The 18,481-nt window shown below is 32.3% G+C and overlaps 1 protein-coding gene across 1 annotated transcript; it reads right to left on the reverse strand.

The window, feature by feature from the left end:
• Positions 1–130: 130 nt before the first annotated feature.
• Positions 131–1,996, reverse strand: LOC103828376 (RING-H2 finger protein ATL56). The gene has a single exon (XM_009103980.3). The coding sequence runs from the start codon at positions 1,008–1,010 to the stop codon at positions 480–482; it is 531 nt and encodes a 176-aa protein (XP_009102228.1). The 5' UTR covers positions 1,011–1,996; the 3' UTR covers positions 131–479.
• Between the last annotated feature and the right edge of the window lie 16,485 nt (positions 1,997–18,481).

Consider the following 18,481-nt stretch of genomic DNA (forward strand, 5'->3'; position numbering starts at 1 on the left):
TCACTTCATAAAATTCATGTTGAAACGGTCAAGCAACACCGTGGAGAAAAAAACAAAACGTCTATATCTATATATACATCATCTTTTTAGAGACCTAAGGATTCTATAAACCAATGAAGCAATTGGTCTCATCAAGTATAAGTCGTAAACTACAAGTTAACGTTACATCCTTGTCAAATTCAACTTTACACATCATACTACTTGAGCAAACATTGTTAAGAGAAACTTGCAAATTAAAAAAAATGATTATAATAACTTCTAATTAAATTATAGACTTATAGTTGAAACAAAACAGAACACTTGCAAATCTAACACACGACTTCTTCTTCTATGACCAAAACATCTCCACAATTCTCCTTGTTGTTGTACCTTAAAGAAACAAAGATTTTCAAATAATGTAAAAGAAACTTGCAAATTCAAAGAAAAAAGTTATAATAACTCATAATTCAATTATAGTTGAAAGTAAATAAACAGAACACTTAGAAATCTAACAAACTACTTCTTCTATGACCAAAACATCTTAACAACTCTCCTTCTTGTGCATCTTCCTCCCTCAACCTAACCCTAGCTCTGCAAATTGGGCAACTCGCGGCTTTGAGCAACCAAGTGTCCACACACTTCCGATGGAACACGTGTCCGCAACCAGGAAGGTTCCGACACCATTGTCCCTGTCTGAACCCATCAAGACAAACCACGCAATCGCTTCCGTGCCGTGTGGTGGGTTCGTAGAATTTAAATTGCGGAAGCTTTTTAACGAATCTTGAAGATAACCCATCCGAGGATACATGTCGGCGGTTACGTCGGCGACATCGTAGGTGGCGATGGAGAGAGGAGAGGAGGAAAGGGAGAAGAAGAAGAGATGCGATGCCGAGAAGGAGGAGGAAGAGAGAGAATATTGATATCATGATAACGCCTACGAGGAATAGAGAGATAATTTTCGTTTTCGCCTTTGGCGGTGGTAGTGACGCCGAGGTATACGGTGGCTCGCCGGAGACATTCGTCGGAGGCATCGCAATATAAAAATAATTCGTTTTTAGCTTCTCTGTCTTGTTTTTTTTTACACTTGAATCTAATGGGAAAAGCTAAACACGGAATGCTTTGATATTTTTGTGAGCTAAAGTTCTAAAAATGAGAGATATTTCTTCTTAGAAACATGACGCAATCAAAAAGTTTACAGAGAAACGGTCATGTGTCAGTGATTTTTTAATTTTACTTTGGGTTTTGGATCATGTGAAAGCACTTTTAATATGGTTTTGTTTTGGCTCCATGTCAGAAATTTATAACAGGTATGTATCGAGCTATATAATAATAACTAGTTGATGTGCTGCACCTTGTGCGGATTAATATATCTATACATTTAACAATTTTTATTTTAATTTTTAATAAAATAATAATAATTAAATTAGATACAAATTTTAAATTATTATAAATTATAAAATTTCAATATTCATATTGGTAATCAATTTATTAAATTATATTATTTTGTTTCATATATTTATTTATGTGATGTAGATTTTGGATCAAAATCTTTTTTATAGTAATAACTAAATTAGGAAATTTTGTATGTGAAATTAACGCATATTGTATTTGGACTGAAAAGAAATCATGTGGTACTATAAGGATTAAAAAAAATCACAAATATAAAACATTAACAAATAACAATAGTTTAGGAGTGTTCAATCTGGTAAAACCAAACCATTCAAACCGAACCAAACCGAAATAGAGAAAATAGTCTGGATTTGGAAGTACCAAGGATGTTATGTTTAGAAAACATCAGTATATGAATATGGTTCAATATATTAAGGGATCAAACCGAATAAACAAAAGAAACCGATTAATTCAGATATATTAGTATACTCATATATAAAATTTATAATAATATGTATTTGATCAATATTTTTAGTAAAAATCAGATAAATTAGCTATAATATTAGTCATTAAAATTATAAAATGAGAGAAAAATAATGATGATATTATCGGTATATATTGTTAATATCTATTTATTAATTCCTAAATATTATGATAATTATATATTAAAATATATGTTTTAAAAATATTAGTATATATATATATATTGGTAAAATATGTTTATGTTTATTAATTATTTAAAATATCATGATAAATAATTTATAAACATATACATATAAAAATAAATAAATTAAATAATAATATTAATTAAACTAATGATTTATCCTATAACTATGGAAAAGAAGAAAAAATAAGCAAATTAACTAAATAAACTGATTAATTCAGATATATTAGTATACTTACATATAAATAAATTTTAGAATAATCTGTATTTGATCAATATTTTCAGTAAAAATCAGAGAAATTAGCTATTAGCTATAATATTAGTCACTAAAATTATAAATGAGAGAAAAGTAATGATGATACTATCGGTATATATTATTAATATCTGTTTATTAATTAAATGTCCTAAATATCATGTTTATTATATATTAAAATATTTGTTTTAAAAAATATTAGTATATATATGTAAAATAGGTTCATGTATATCATGATTTTAAATATCATGGTAAATATATAGTGTTTTTCATGATTTTAAATATCATGATAAATAGATAGATATAAAAAAAAATATTAATTAAACTAATAATTTATCCTAAAATCATGGAAAAGATGACAAGTAAGTAAATTAACTAAAATCATGGAGAAGATGACAAATAAGCCAAATCACTTCATAAATAATAGTATAGATACCTTTTTTTCTGTTTGAGCAACATAATAATACCTTACTAGATTTTGATCCGAGATTTGAAAGCGCAGATTTTTTTTTTTAAAAAATTCCACTGAAAAAAAGAATTTTCAATTATAAATCATGTGTTTTAATTTTTGATAGTCTGATATAGGATTTGGGAATAATGTGATTTGGGAATAATGTCCACATCCGAAAAACTAATCCAGAACTGACCTAAAAATCAGATATTGATTCTGCTAAGATCCGGCCTAAATATCTGAAAGGGTCTATTTTTCGAAACCCCAAAAATCGATACGAACCCATACTGGGAATTGAATGGATATCCGTACATAACCGAATATAAAATATATATACAGTAGAATCTCTATAAATTAATAATGTTGAGACTTTAGAATTTTATTAATTTATAGAGATATTAATTTAAAAAAGTTTCCTTATTTAGATTTTCTTATATTTTAAGATATATTTATTCTAATATAAGAAAAATATATTGATTTTAGTGTATATACATTAATTGTTATTCTTTGAAATTTTACACTTATATTAATTTTATTATATTTTTCGGTGTATATAATATATATTGCATAGAACTTAAATGTGGTTTTAAACATAATATTACTAAATCTCATCAAAAATATATTAAGTGGTAAGAAAATATAAAGATAATTCCATTGTGAATATAAAAATAATAATATAATAATAGGTTCTGATTTATATAAAATATGTATACATATAAATTATTAATTTATAATTTTAATGGGACCATATATTTACATATAACTTTATAAAAAAATATTATCTTATTATTTTATCGATTTGTGTCAAATTTTGAACTGGCCCAAGTTGAGGCCGACAAAATTTATTAATTTATAGAGATTATTAATTTATCGAGTATTAATTTATAGAGGTTCTACTGCATATATTTGTTATAATTATACTTATAATAATATTAATACTTAATATTAAAATTATAAATCAAATATATTATTTATTTTAGTTATTTATGGATATATTTGGGTGTTTTGGATACAAAAAACCTAAATCATATTGTATCTATGGTTATTTTTGGATTGATAGTATCCCTAAATATCTTTTGATAATTAATACTGTTAATTAGCCATAAATATATGAGTGACATGATTTTGTAAATAAGTCTAAAACTGAGGGTATAATTTTATTAGAGATTCTGTTTTAATAGTATAGATAAATATTTGAGTGACATGACTTCTTATTCACAAAGTTTTAAATATTATCTTGATGGAAAAGGAAAAGATAATACTAGGGTTTCAAATTAATATATGTCGTTAGGGTAGTCTTTGGGGGCGATTGGTTTTCAGGCTACCACCCGCAAACGCAGCTTTTGCGGTTGGTAGCGGTTGTCGGCGGTTTGCAACAATCACTCAAATCGCTATAAACCGCTTCAAACCGCTTCGAATCTCATAAATTCAAAAGCTGACTCCAGCTAGCGTTTGCGGTTGCGGGCGGTTGCGGGAGGGTAAAATCTTTTTCTTTTTTTTTAAACAATATATATACAAAAGTAAAAATATTTAATAAAAAATTTAAAATTGAAATTATGAAAATGTTAAAATATATCTATTATATTTTAGTTAATATTATAAAGTTTTATAGTAAAAACAATTTCAATAAATTTTCAAAAATTAAAATTATAACTTTCTAAATATGAATTTTATATTTATTATAATTTTATGATTTTGATATTTTTATAATTATATTAAATGTAAATATTGTTAATTTATTATTTGACTGTTACTGCATTTGGTAGTTAACCAGTCATAAGTCACCCGCAAACGCACCAATTTTTAACCACAGTACCAGTCGTACAAATCTCTTAAAACCGCTAGAAACCGCAGCCGTCCGCATCCACAAACTCCCGCTAGAAACCGCTGCGTTTGAACCAGTCAGGCCCTTAGTGATGAATCTCTTATATATTAAAAGAGAAACATTTTAATAAATGTGTTCGTGTCAGTCTCACAATGAATTAAACTTTAAAGTGCTAACGTGTTGTTTGGAGAAAGCTGCTCAGCCCAAATTTGTATGATTAACAGTTTAACACTAACACGTTCCCATTTATGACATCTCACGGGTCAATACATAAAAATAGTTTTTGTATCAACATATTTCCTTTACAATAAACCTCTACAAACACGCTTTGCTAATATTCTACGTCACTGATTTTATCAAAAGTAAACACATGAACAGACCAAGAAAATCACATAATCTCGCAGTCTTTTGGTATGCAAAACATACTCACTGCTTTATTCTTCCGATTAAAAAGAAAAGAATAAAACATCAGCCTGAAAACAGAATATAATGAACATATCCTAAATCGAGGTGAAAATTTATTGTGCTATTGTTTTGCTCGAAAACAAACAATTTTGGGAGAAACTGAAGAAAAAGTTAGAGAGAGGTGAGAGATTTTTTCTCTCTTTTCTCTCTCCCTCGAACTCTTCTTCTCTTCGCCGCTCCAATTGTTTCTTCTTCCGGTGGCCGACGGATGGTCTCTACCCGTCGGTCGCCACCCCCAAAACGCTCCCGTGTCCAGCCTCCTCCCCTGCTAAGATCTGTCGTTCTTTTCTCCTCTTTGCATATCATCTCTGGTTCTTCATCGGGTTGCGGCCGGATCCGGTGAACCAAAGCGGTTTCTGAGTGTGTACTCAGCAACTCTGGAGTGGTGGCGAGGTCGTTGGTGGTCGGATCTAAGCAGGAGGCACCGACGTTTTTGTAGATCTAGGGTTTGACTTGAACCAGATATGGGTCAGATCTGTTTTGGAGGTCTGTCGGAGTGGTTGAGCGTCGCTGCCTCATCTTCTCCGGTGTGTTCTACCTACTCTGTCCTCCCACGTCTCAGCTGTCGACTGCTCTAGTCAGAATTTCCCCATCTAGCCTTCGGTCTAAGATGAAAAGGTGAAGCTGAGGCCTTCGCTGGGGACTTCTTCTCCATCCAGTTTTCATGACAGCCTCCATGGCGTGTTGGTAAGCTACGGTTTGTTTTCTTTGACGTGAGATGGTCATGGGTTTGGTGCCTTGCTCTGTTCTGTCTCTGGTTAAGGGATGTGCCTTCTTTCCTTCCGCCTGTTGATGGGAGTCTCCAACTCCTCCGTATACAAAGCTATAGAAGAATGTTGTGGGGACCGGAGTTCTGCCGTATTAACCTCCGCTTCCTAACAGCTAGTACTCACCGGTGCTTATTTTACTGGTTTCTTCGTGTTGGGATGGACTCACAGGGACCTGGTTTGTTATCTTTGTGGAGTGTGTACAACGTCTGGAGTGGACCTCGACGGTTGCGATGGCCGGACCAGGGCTTGGTCACCCCTGCTTCGCCTGTCCGCCAGTTGGAGTCGCCTTTGGGATGGTCTGCGGTGCCTCAGACTGTTCTCCGGTTGTCTGCTCTACTGATCTCTTCTCTCGTTGCAGGTTCCGACAATGAGACTAAGTTGAGATCTCCTGTAGCTTAATGGTTGTTATGCTTTCTGCAAACTAGCTAAGCTTTAATCTTGTTCTTATGGATTAAGATTAGACCTTCATTGTTCTAGAGAGTCTTTTTTAACTTTTTTTGTGGCTCTTTACAACACAATTGCTTTCATTAGCTTCCTAGATACTTAGGATTTGATCTTCCAAAACCGTGCATCTCCTTGTATCATTATTGATTTAATGAAGATTCACATACTTAAAAAAAAAAAAAACAATTTTGGGATACTTTTGCTTCAAAATTTACCCAATATTCCATGTCACGAACTTGAAACTGTCAGACAGAATTAACCATATATGATTAACACAGTTGTCTCAGACAAAGCGAAAATCATCAACTCACATTGTCTTTTGGTCTGTATAACATACTCACTGCTTCTCTTCAAGTCTGAACAGACACCCTAGGTGGAGAAGACACCTATATATTTGTTTCTCCTAAAGTCTGCTTCTCTTAAAGTGTATGACCATCTCCAGCACGTCTACAATGTCCATATGGATCTTCTCCAGTGGTCATTAGTAATGCACTAAGTGGTCTTTATTGGGTGCTGGCGAAGCATAAGAGGAGATTCTTAATGTCAGGAATATATGTTCCATCGTGTTAAGCCTGAGATATGGAACATTTATTGCTCTGATAAGTGTCCATGTTTACAATAAAAAGCAATAAAACATGATAGATTGAAAACATGACACTATCCTCAAAAACTTTGTACAGTTCATAATTCATATGTCAATAATAATGCAATGTTTCATACTCACATCATTGTATGAATGGTACACCACAAGAATGTCTCAGCAGAAGTGCTACTATTATTTAGAGCTATCATAGTACACCCTTTATGCTTTAAACCCGAAAATGACACTTTCTTGTGTTTCTCAAATACTTTGTAAGGAATCGTATGTATTCGTATTGGTTGTCATCATCATATCAATCCTAAATTGCGTTTGTAATCCTTACAAATATAACGATACACATAATTTGATCATTTCAATTCAAATTGTATATGATTTGTTTGAAATGATTGCTTGAAATTTTAATTTCGTTATCAGGTTTTATTGCTTTGAAATTGGTCTTTGCAAATGCATTTGAGAAAACCGTGGCTCCTAATATTTCATGTAGATGATCTTGGCAAACACGTTTTCTTTCAAAGTTTGTATATAGTAGTTTGACCCTGCCCTTATATTAAGAGTTTATTAGATATGAGTTCACAATGAGAACCCATTTAAGAAACTAGGGATTAACCCGGGCTACGCCCGGGATTTTTTTTTTTTTTCTAATTTAAGTTGTTAAATTATTTATATTTAGGTCATAATTAAAATTTATTTTTAAAATTTAACACGTTAAATTAACATATTTTTTACTATTTAAATATCTTTTTGTAATTTTGTTGGCTATCTAGTTATCATATTTAGCAAAACTATATGTTGAGTGTTGGAATAAATGTTTTAGATATTTAATTAAACTGCAGAGTATTTTCGGATCGACCACATGCTCAACAATCGATCGATCCGTAAAAAGATGGTCGATCTCCTTGGTCAGGTAAGTACAATTTTAGCAAAAATACCTTTGATTTTCAAATATTAAGTATATAACTATTCTTTTGAATATTGTTTTTTTGAATTGTATTTTTTGATTAAATTATTGTATTATAATGTTTATGTAAATATTTTTTGATGTTTGAATTTGTGTTGTTCGTATACTTAACCTAGATAATATTGATGTTTAACAATTTATTGTTTTCTGGATATAGAAAATAATGATATATCAAAACATATCTAATACTTGTTAAATGATAGTATAATGTAAATTACTTCCATTATTTGAAAATAACTATTTGTTGTTTTTATTTTTTTTTAAATCAGAAATTATTTTTATTTAAAAACATCATTCATATATAATATAATAGTTTAAGTTTGGAAGATTAATCTATATATATAAATTATGTATATTTTTTAAAAAATAATTCAAGATATTATATATTGAGTAACTGAATAAAAGCTGAATTTTTTATCTTGAAAATCAAATATTTATAGTTTTGTCTTCATGTTATACTCACCAATCCATAATTGATATTTATAACTCAGTATGTTTTTTAAAAAACTTAGTTTTAAGTAATAAATGAATTTAATAAATTAAATTCATCACCTATAATGTTCTGTAAACTATATTTGAAAACCCTCTAAAATTATATTTTAAGCATAATATTACTATTATTTAATTTAAGGTATTATAAGCATAATATATGCTAAACCAACTTAAATTATATTTACAATAGGACCATCCTAAACCGGTTAATAAACCAAAAACAGTACTAAACCAACATGAACCAATACCTGATTCGGCGAGGAAGGAAGTGTTTCGGGATAAACGCTTGAATGATTATTAACTGTAATGGTTTGATCATGAAAGAATTAGTATGAATATTAACAATAAAATTATGGATTAGATTAATTTAAATTTGTAAGAATATCTTTGAGTCTATGAAAAGCAATTCAATTTCCATGAATAAGTTTGGCTTTTGGAAGTTGCGGGTTTCCCAACAATGAAAAACAATACTAAACAAACATGAACCAATACCTGATTCGGCGAGGAAGGAAATGTTTCGGGATAAACGCTTGAATGGTTATTAACTGTAATTGTTTGATCATGAAAGAGTTAGTATGAATATTAACAATAAAATTATAGATTAGATTAATTTTAATTTGTAAGAATATCTTTGAGTCTATGAAAAGCAATTCAATTCCCATGAATAAGTTTGGCTTTTGGAAGTTGCGGGTTTCCCAACAATGAATCCACCTAACAAAAAGTTCGTTGTTATAAAAAATCTCCTTCAAGGTCATTAAAGGTTTTTGGGATGGCAAGAGTTGATGGTTGAACCATTTTTTTGCTCGAGTGCTTTGAAATTTTCCTTGATAGTGTGAGGTTGATGTTGATGGAATAATGAGTTTTATAGAGACTTTCTTGATGTAAAACTATATTTTTTTTTTGTTTAATGTGGTATTTCCATTTTTATATAATTTACTACCATTTTAAGATAGATGTACATTTTATTTAATGTACTCTTTCCATTTTTTAAAAATTATGCATTTACTAATTATTGTATATATAATTCGTATATTTATATATTTATAATATTTACTTATTATTTATTTTTCTATATATTGTGTATTTTTCTTTCTTATACTTTATATTTTGTTAATATCTATATTTTATATTTTAAGATATATGTTTAAATCTTAATGTATTTTTCTATTTTTAATGTAAAACGGCAATGTTTAATAGAAGAACTTGGACAAATAGTCAAATAGTTATATTTATGTTTTTTTTTTTTTATAAAATGGTAATGTTACATTATGGAGATAAGCCGTTTTTTTTAGTGAAAAATGGTAATCTTAAATATCTTTAATGTAGTTTTTCCATTTTTTTATGTTGTATGTTTACATATAATTGTTATTTTTAAATGTAAAATGGTAATCTTACATATGTTTAATGTAGTATTTCTATTTTTTTATGTTTTATGTTTACATATTATTTATTATTTTCGAAATTATATATAATGTTTTTTTTACAAAATAGTAATGTTACATTATGGAGATAAGCCGTCTTTTTTTAGTGAAAAATGGTAATCTTACATATGTTTAATGTTGTTTTTCCATTTTTTATGTTGTATGTTTACATATTTTTTTTAAAAATAAAAATGTAAAATAGTAATCTTACATATGTTTAATGTAGTATTTCCATTTTTATGTTGTATGTTTACATATATTTATTATTTTTGAAATTATATATAATGTTTTTTTACTTTTTTTTTATAAAACGGTAATGTTACATTTTAGAGATAAGCCGTCTTTTTTTCAAGTGAAAAATGGTAATCTTACATATGTTTAATGTAGTTTTTTCATTTTTATGTTGTATGTTTGCATATTATTTATAATTTTCGAAAATTAGTAATATTAAAATATAAAGCTATATTTTATGTCACGTGTCATCTTTCGGAAGAAGTTTTTTTTGCTTATGTGGACGCTCTATGGAGCCTCAAAAGGTATCTTTTATTAGTATAGATTTATATATTTATAATATTTACTTATTATTTATTTTTCTATATATTGTGTATTTCTCTTTCTTAAACTTTATATTTTGTTAATATCTATATTTTATATTTTAAGATATATGTTTAAATCTTAATGTATTTTTCATTTTTAATGTAAAACGGCAATGTTTAATAGAAGAACTTGGACAAATAGTCAAATAGTTATATTTATGTTTTTTTTATTTTTTTATAAAATGGTAATATTACATTATGGAGATAAGCCCTTTTTTTAGTGAAAAATGATAATCTTACATATGTTTAATGTAGCTTTTCCTTTTTTTTTATGTTGTGCGTTTACATATTATTGTTATTTTTAAATGTAAAATGGTAATCTTACATATGTTTAATGTAGTATTTCCATTTTTATGTTGTATGTTTACATATTATTTATTATTTTCGAAATTATATATAATGTTTTTTTTTCAAAATAGTAATGTTACATTATGGAGATAAGACGTTTTTTTTAGTGAAAAATTGTAATCTTACATATGTTTAATGTTGTTTTTCCATTTTTTATGTTGTATGTTTACATATTATTTTTTAAAATAAAAATGTAAAATGGTAATCTTACATATGTTTAATGTAGTATTTCCATTTTTATGTTGTATGTTTACATATATTTATTATTTTCGAAATTATATATAATATTTTTTGTCTTTTTTTTTATAAAACGGTAATGTTACATTATGGAGATAAGCCGTCTTTTTTCAAGTGAAAAATGGTAATCTTACATATGTTTAATGTAGTTTTTTCATTTTTTATGTTGAATGTTTACATATTATTTATAATTTTCGAAAATTAGTAATATTAAAATGTAAAACTATATTTTATGCCACGTGTCATCTTTCGGGAGAAGTTTTTTTTTGCTTATGTGGACACTCTATGGAGCCTCAAAAGGTCTCTTTTATTAGTATAGAGTAAAACTATATTTTATGCCACGTGTCATCTTTCGGAAAAAGTGTTTTTTGCTTATGTAAACACTCTATGGAGCCTCAAAAGGTCTCTTTTATTAGTATAGACTTGTGAAGAGAATGGAATTATGTAAACATCGCGCTGTTATGTAAACATCGCGCAGGTATGCATGATAACTCTAACGGCGCTTTGTACGTGTATATATCCTTAAGAGGAATGCATGGTGAAGAGAATGGCTATGTAATACTAGCACATTGATTGTAGTTGTCTAGTGCATTAGACATTTATTGTTACTCTGTGAGGTGTACTGGATACCGTATTTGTTTCATGTTAGAGTTAGGCCTACATAGTCGTAGTGATATGTACTGAGTCAGTGGTTTGCGGTTTATCATCACATATTTCATTGAGTGACTCTCCTGTTTCTCATTCCTCATTCTTTCCCACTTTCAGATGACACTAACGAGCATGACTGATTTGTATTGGTTCGGTGTTTCTGGGTGTTTATTTTACTATTAGATTTATGGCGTTGAAGTAACTTATGAAAAGTAATAAATGAAAATTTCAGAGATTGTTATTTATTATTTTGTATGGAAAATGTGGGTGTTACGCCACTCTTCTACTCTAGCCCTCAATCTCTATCAGCGAGTCCAGTGTTGCCTCATTCAAGACGAACACCAAGTTGGGCAAGACGCCATATTTCTGATGATGGATATTTCAGGTAACTCCATTCCTTTTTTTCACTTTGTATTCTGAGAACTTGAATCTGTTACCAGTTTATATCAAGCCAACTCTAAAAACTGCATGACAGACGACAAAAAGTAACAAATTTTATACAAGGATAATAAGGATGTTATGGATGATATGGTGTAATCAACATTGACTTATATCATACCGAGATTTAAGCTCTCTGTATGTTTCAGTGACTCGGTTCTTGGACGAACATCTAGTGCATTCAAGAAAAAGGGACAGCGAATTTTCGTCTTTATAGTAGGAGGGGCAACAATATCTGAAGTACTGTGAATACTTGTATACCAGATTTAGGAATCATCAATCAGTTTAGTCTGTGATACATTTTTGGGATGTTGCACTTAAGGGCTTGCCACAAACTTACAGAAAAGCTTGACAGAGAAGTTATCTTAGGATCTTCCAGCTTCCTTAACCCCCACACTTTCCTTACTGTACGTAATCTTTGTTCTCTTTGGATTTTTGTACACTTAAAAGCTCTCTTCTTTTGTCTCTGGTGTAAGAATTAACAATATGTTTATGGTGTGTGCAGAAAATGAAGCAGATGAATGAAGAAGAGGAGATTTCACTGGATGATACGTACATTTGATCTCTTGTTTTTTCTTGGAAGAGGTTTCTTTGTTGGTTTAGACAAACTTATTTTGGGTATCTACTTTTGGTTCACTACAAGAAAACAGCGGTATTCTGACGGACGTTCTGACGGAAAATGAATTCCTCGGAATATACCGAGGAATTTCCGAAGAAATTCCGAGGAAACACAAAATTTGGTTTCCTCGGAATATACCGACGGAATTCCGAGGAAATTCCATTCCGTCGGAATATTCTTACGGAATACCGAGGAAAATTGTATTCCTTGAAAAAAACCGATGAATTCCGAGGAAATATTATAGACGTTAGAGAGCCGTTGGGGGATTTTAAAAATTCCGAGGAAATTCCGACGAACTAGCCGTTTGCATCGGAATTCCGTCGGAATTTCCTCGGTCTGTCGGCAGGATTTCAACTATAAATACAAGCACCCCTCTTCCTCTTCATTCACTCCATATCTTCATCCTCCCTCTCACTCTCTTTACACACGAATTTGATTCATAAAAAACATGTCTTCTTCAAATTATTTTCGTTCTTGGATCGATCGACCTCATTTGGATCCGAACACGAGATTGCTTACGGAAGAATACCAACAAGGTATAACCGAATTCATGGGTTAGTTCACCGACAACCGGAAGCAAAAACATGTATGTTAAGATGTCCTTGCTCTAATTGTAAAAATAAAAAAGTTATTAAACAGTGGGATGTTTGGACTCATCTATATTTGAGTGGGTTTACACGAAGATACAAAATTTGGTATCATCATGGGGAAACTGATTATGAACATGGTAGTACTAGCGAACCTCAGCCAGCGGTTAGATTAGAAGATCCAATTAGAACGGATGTAGATTACGGTGTAGGTACTGAGCAGATGGTAAATGATCATTTTAGAGGGGAAGATTTACCCAATGCCGAAGCTAGGAGATTTTATGATATGTTGGATGCTGGAAAGCAACCATTGTACGAAGGTTGCAGAGATGGTCATTCAGCTTTATCATCTGCTACAAGATTGATAGGCATTAAGACAGATTATAATTTGGCTGAAGACTGTGTGGATGCGATTGCTGATTATGTAAAAGGTATTCTACCCGAAGATAATGTAGCTCCTGGCTCATACTACGAGGTTCAGAAACTCGTAGCTGGTCTTGGTTTATCGTATCAGGTAATAGATGTATGCAGAGACAACTGCATGATTTATTGGAGGGCGGATGAACAGCGGGTTTCATGCAAATTTTGTGGGAAGCCTCGTTATAAAGATACGAGTGGAAGAGTTCCAGTGCCATATAAAAGGATGTGGTATTTGCCTTTGACGGAAAGGTTGCAGAGGTTGTATCTGTCTGAACGCACAGCGCAACCAATGAGATGGCATGCGGAGCACTCAACAGATGGTGAGATCAGACATCCTTCAGATGCAAAAGCGTGGAAGCATTTCCAATCAAAGTATCCCGACTTTGCGTATGAGAGAAGAAATGTCTACCTTGGATTATGTACTGATGGTTTCAGCCCGTTTGGCAAGAGTGGAAGACAGTATTCTCTATGGCCAGTCATTCTTACACCATACAACCTACCCCCAAACTTGTGCTTGCGACGAGAGTTTTTGTTTCTCTCGATTCTCTTTCCCGGACCAGAGCATCCTAAGAGATCACTTTATGTGTTTCTTCAGCCACTAATATATGAGTTGCAACAACTATGGGCTCAAGGTGCTGAAACATACGATGTTTCGTATAAAGAAAACTTTCAAATGCGGGCAGTACTAATGTGGACAATAAGTGATTTTCCAGCATATGGTATGTTATCTGGATGAACAACGCATGGAAGGCTATCATGTCCATATTGTCAAGATAACACTGATGCTTTCCAACTAAAACACGGAAGGAAAACGTGTTGGTTTGACTGTCACAGGAGATTTCTACCACCAGATCATCCATATCGTAGAAGTAGGAATTTGTTTACGAAGAACAAGAGGGTGTTTGACAGTCCACCTCCGGAAATTCGTGGGAAAGATTTGAAGACACAACTTAGAGATTTTGGTGCAGAAAGGACGCCAGACATCGGTGGACATGAGCGTTTTCCGGTAGATGGTGTTGGAGACCTACATAACTGGCACAAAAAAAGTATTTTTTGGGATCTGCCATACTGGGAGGATCATCTACTAAGGCATAATTTAGATGTCATGCATATTGAGAAGAACTTTTTTGACAATCTCATGAACACGATCCTTAATGTTCAAGGTAAAACAAAGGATAATTTGAAGTCAAGACTGGATTTAGTCGATATATGTGCTCGTTCAGAACTTCATGTTGATGAGAATTGTAGGGCTCCTTTTTCCCATATACCGACTTGATGCAGCGGGAAATGATGCATTCTTTGATTGGATTTCAAACGATGTGGAATTTCCAGACGATTACGTATCTAATTTGCGTAACTGTATCGACAGAAAGGAAGGAAAGTTTACTGGCTTGAAAAGCCACGATTGCCATGTAATGACGCAGCGCCTCCTTCCGTTTGCCTTCAAGGAGCTATTACCACGAAATGTTCATGAAGCAATTGCAGGGATAAGTGGTTTCTTCCGCGATTTATGCACAAGATCAGTGACTCTTGAAGGTATTGAAAATTTGAAGACTAACATAGCTGTGATTCAGTGCAACCTTGAGAAGATATTTCCTCCCTCATTTTTTGATGTTATGGAGCATCTTGTTATTCACCTGGTAAGAGAATTGGAACTTGGTGGTCCTGTGCAGTATAGATGGATGTATCTGTATGAGCGGTATATGTTCCATTTGAAGAAGATGGTGAAAATTTTAAGTAGGGTGGAAGGTTCTATAGTCGCACAGATGATCAATGAAGAAACTTCAAACTTTGCCGAGTACTACTTTCCAGCAGAAGTTCAGAACAAAAACAGAAGACCTGCTCGGCATGATGATAGAGGCGAACAGGCAACATATCATTGGAAGGTTCCAGACATTTTCACAGACGTTGGACGACTTAGCGGAAAACCAAAGGACCGTCGACTTACTGATCAGGAGCGCAGTCATTTGCAAACATATTTACTCACCAACTGCGAAGATGTTCTTCAATATGAGAGGATTTTTATGGCAGAAAAGCGGTTCGAATATAGATACGCCACAGAGGACGAACTAGAAGAAATGAAGCAGAGAGAATTTGGTGGATCGATGTTTACTTATGTGAGTGCTGGTTTGGCCAGAGGTGAAACATTTGACGATTGGATACGCGAGATGGTCGTTGGACCAAACTTTGTTGTGAAGTCATATCCGAGATTTTGTACTCGAGGATATGCATTCACAACTCAGAAGAGAAGACGTTCGAGTACGACTTATGATGCTGGTGTTTGTTCTGCATCAGGAGATGATGTATACTACGGACACATACATGAGATTTTGGAAATCAAGTATTTGGGCATGGTTGGATTGCGCTGTACTGTTTTCTATTGTGATTGGCGCGACAACACTCCAGATCGAGGTGTGAGAACAGATGCATTTGGTGTTACATCAGTAAATTCGAGACGGAAGCTGCAATATTATGATCCTTTCATTCTTGCTTCTTAGGCCGATCAGGTTTGTTATATCAAGTACCCCCGGGTAAGGAACAGAGATGATCCATGGGTTACTGTTACAAGACTCAACCCGAGAGGCCGAGTTCAGGGAAGTTCTGAGCTGGAAGACCCACTACAACCAAGCACATCCGGCAACTTAAGTGCAGGAGAAGATTTAGGTGGAGTTGGCCTTGTAGTCGATTTAACCGTCTTCGGAGAGGAAGCCGCCGTTCACGTAGAGGATGAACCAGTGATTGGAGAGTTTCACCAAGATCCAGATTCAGATTCATCTGGTGATGACGACTCGGAAACAGACTAGCGTCGACCTTTTTTTTTTTTTAAATATAAATACCGAGGAAATTCCGAGGGCAGATAGGTTTTCCTCAGAATTTCTTCGGAATAGATCTTGTCTATTTAGGGATTTGATTATACATTCCTTTTCCTCGGAATTCCCTCGGAAAATTCCGAGGAAATTCCGAGGAACTAGGGGTTTTAAACCGAAAACAACGTTTTGCAGATTGAATAACACGTATATAACCTACATTAAGTGTCTTAACCAGATTATGAAGTCAAACTTTGGTGTTTTACCCAATAACAAACACTTTTACGATTGCATGAACGAAAACCACACAACATAAGAGAAACACTTATACACTTTAACAAACGGTAAAGGGAATACGTACAATTATTTTTGAAATTTTGTTATTTCATGGTTTATGATCATCTATACAAAGAATCCTCAATGGTATGCATTATAATTGTATAAGAAATGAAATACGGCGAAAATAATCGATGTTTTGAAACCCGAAACCCTGGTTCCTCAGAATTTCCTCGGTAATTACCGAGGGTTTTCCGAGGAAACCTGGTTCCTCGGAATATTTTCATTTAACCGGGTAAACCAAGCCGCCAAATATTTCGCGAAAATTGAATTAATGATTTCCGAGGAAATTCCGACGGATATATTAAATATTTCCGAGGAAATTCCGACGGATAATTTCCGTCGGACACCTCATTTTATTAGGTCGAGCCCGACCTTTCTTCCCCATTTCTCTCCGCCGTACTCTCTCTTCTCTCTCGCGATTTCCGCCGTCTCCTCCCGTTTCTCTCGACGATTTCCGGCGAATCCGCCCTAATCCTCCTCAATTTCAGTCCTTGCATCATGTATGAACCCTATCCCCCTCTCTTAGGTTAGATTTGTATGGTTTTTAAGTAGATTTGATGATTTTGGAATGAGATTTATAGATTTTGTTAGGGTGAATGGTAGAATTGTGTAAAAACGAGTTTGATCATGTATTTCACTTGATTTGAATTTTTTTTTTAGTTTTTATTAATTTTGTGGTTATAAAAATCGAATTTGTAATTATATATATATATATTGAAAACGTTTTTTTGTATATAAAATCTATTTTTTGCATTTTAAATTCATTTATATATTTATTAAACATTTTTAAAATCTATAAAACTTTTTTAAGATTAAAAATCATATATATAATGATTAAAATCATTTTTTTGTGGTTATAAAACGTTTTATGTATTTATATATAAAATATAAATTTCTATATTTATTAAACATTTTAAATATTATGAAAACTATTTTTTGTAATTATTAAACATTTTAAATATTTTTAAAACTTTTTTTTGTAATTATTAACTGTTTTTGGGATTTATTTAAACTATTTTTTTAATTTTTAAACTATTTTTTATTTATTAAAACTTTTTTTGTTAATTATTTAACTATTTATATTTTTGTGATTAAAAACTATTTTTTTTAACTATTTTTTATTTAAACTGTTTTTTTTAATTAAAATTATTAGAACTAATTTTTAAATATGTTTTTTTTTAATTTACAGGTCTAATGATGATCAGACCCGGCCTCGCCAGCGTCGTAGCCGGGGTGGTATGTGGAGCCAGTCTCGGGGTTCGTCCTGCCATGTTGAGGATTCCGTTTCGCCCCACAGCTCCTACCATACATCTCCCTCTCCATTACCCGCTCCTGCTGCTCCCGCTCCCGATGCTGCACCCGCTCCTGCTCCTCCGGGTCCTCCGGGAGTGATGAGTGTTGCGCAGTTGGTTTGACAGCCCGGTCGTGACCATCTTCCCTATCTCACTGAGTATCCACATGGACATGGTCAAACATGATAATTAAACTTTTATTTTATTCCTTAAAATTTGATTGATTATTAATAATTTGTTCTTTTTATTAGGTTCAACCGATCCGGGAACGGGATCAGCGCATGGATCAACCGTATGATGTACTCTGCCCTCGACAAGGGACATCCGACTTTCACTCACTTCCCTCCCGAGAAGCAGCATCTGTGGTTTCGTCAGTTTGCGGTAAGTATTCAAATTTTTTACTTATATTTTTTATTTATTAAAATTATTTTTTGTGAT

The sequence above is a fragment of the Brassica rapa genome, chromosome A07 (genome assembly GCF_000309985.2).
Source record: "Brassica rapa cultivar Chiifu-401-42 chromosome A07, CAAS_Brap_v3.01, whole genome shotgun sequence".
Classification (NCBI taxonomy): domain Eukaryota; kingdom Viridiplantae; phylum Streptophyta; class Magnoliopsida; order Brassicales; family Brassicaceae; genus Brassica; species Brassica rapa.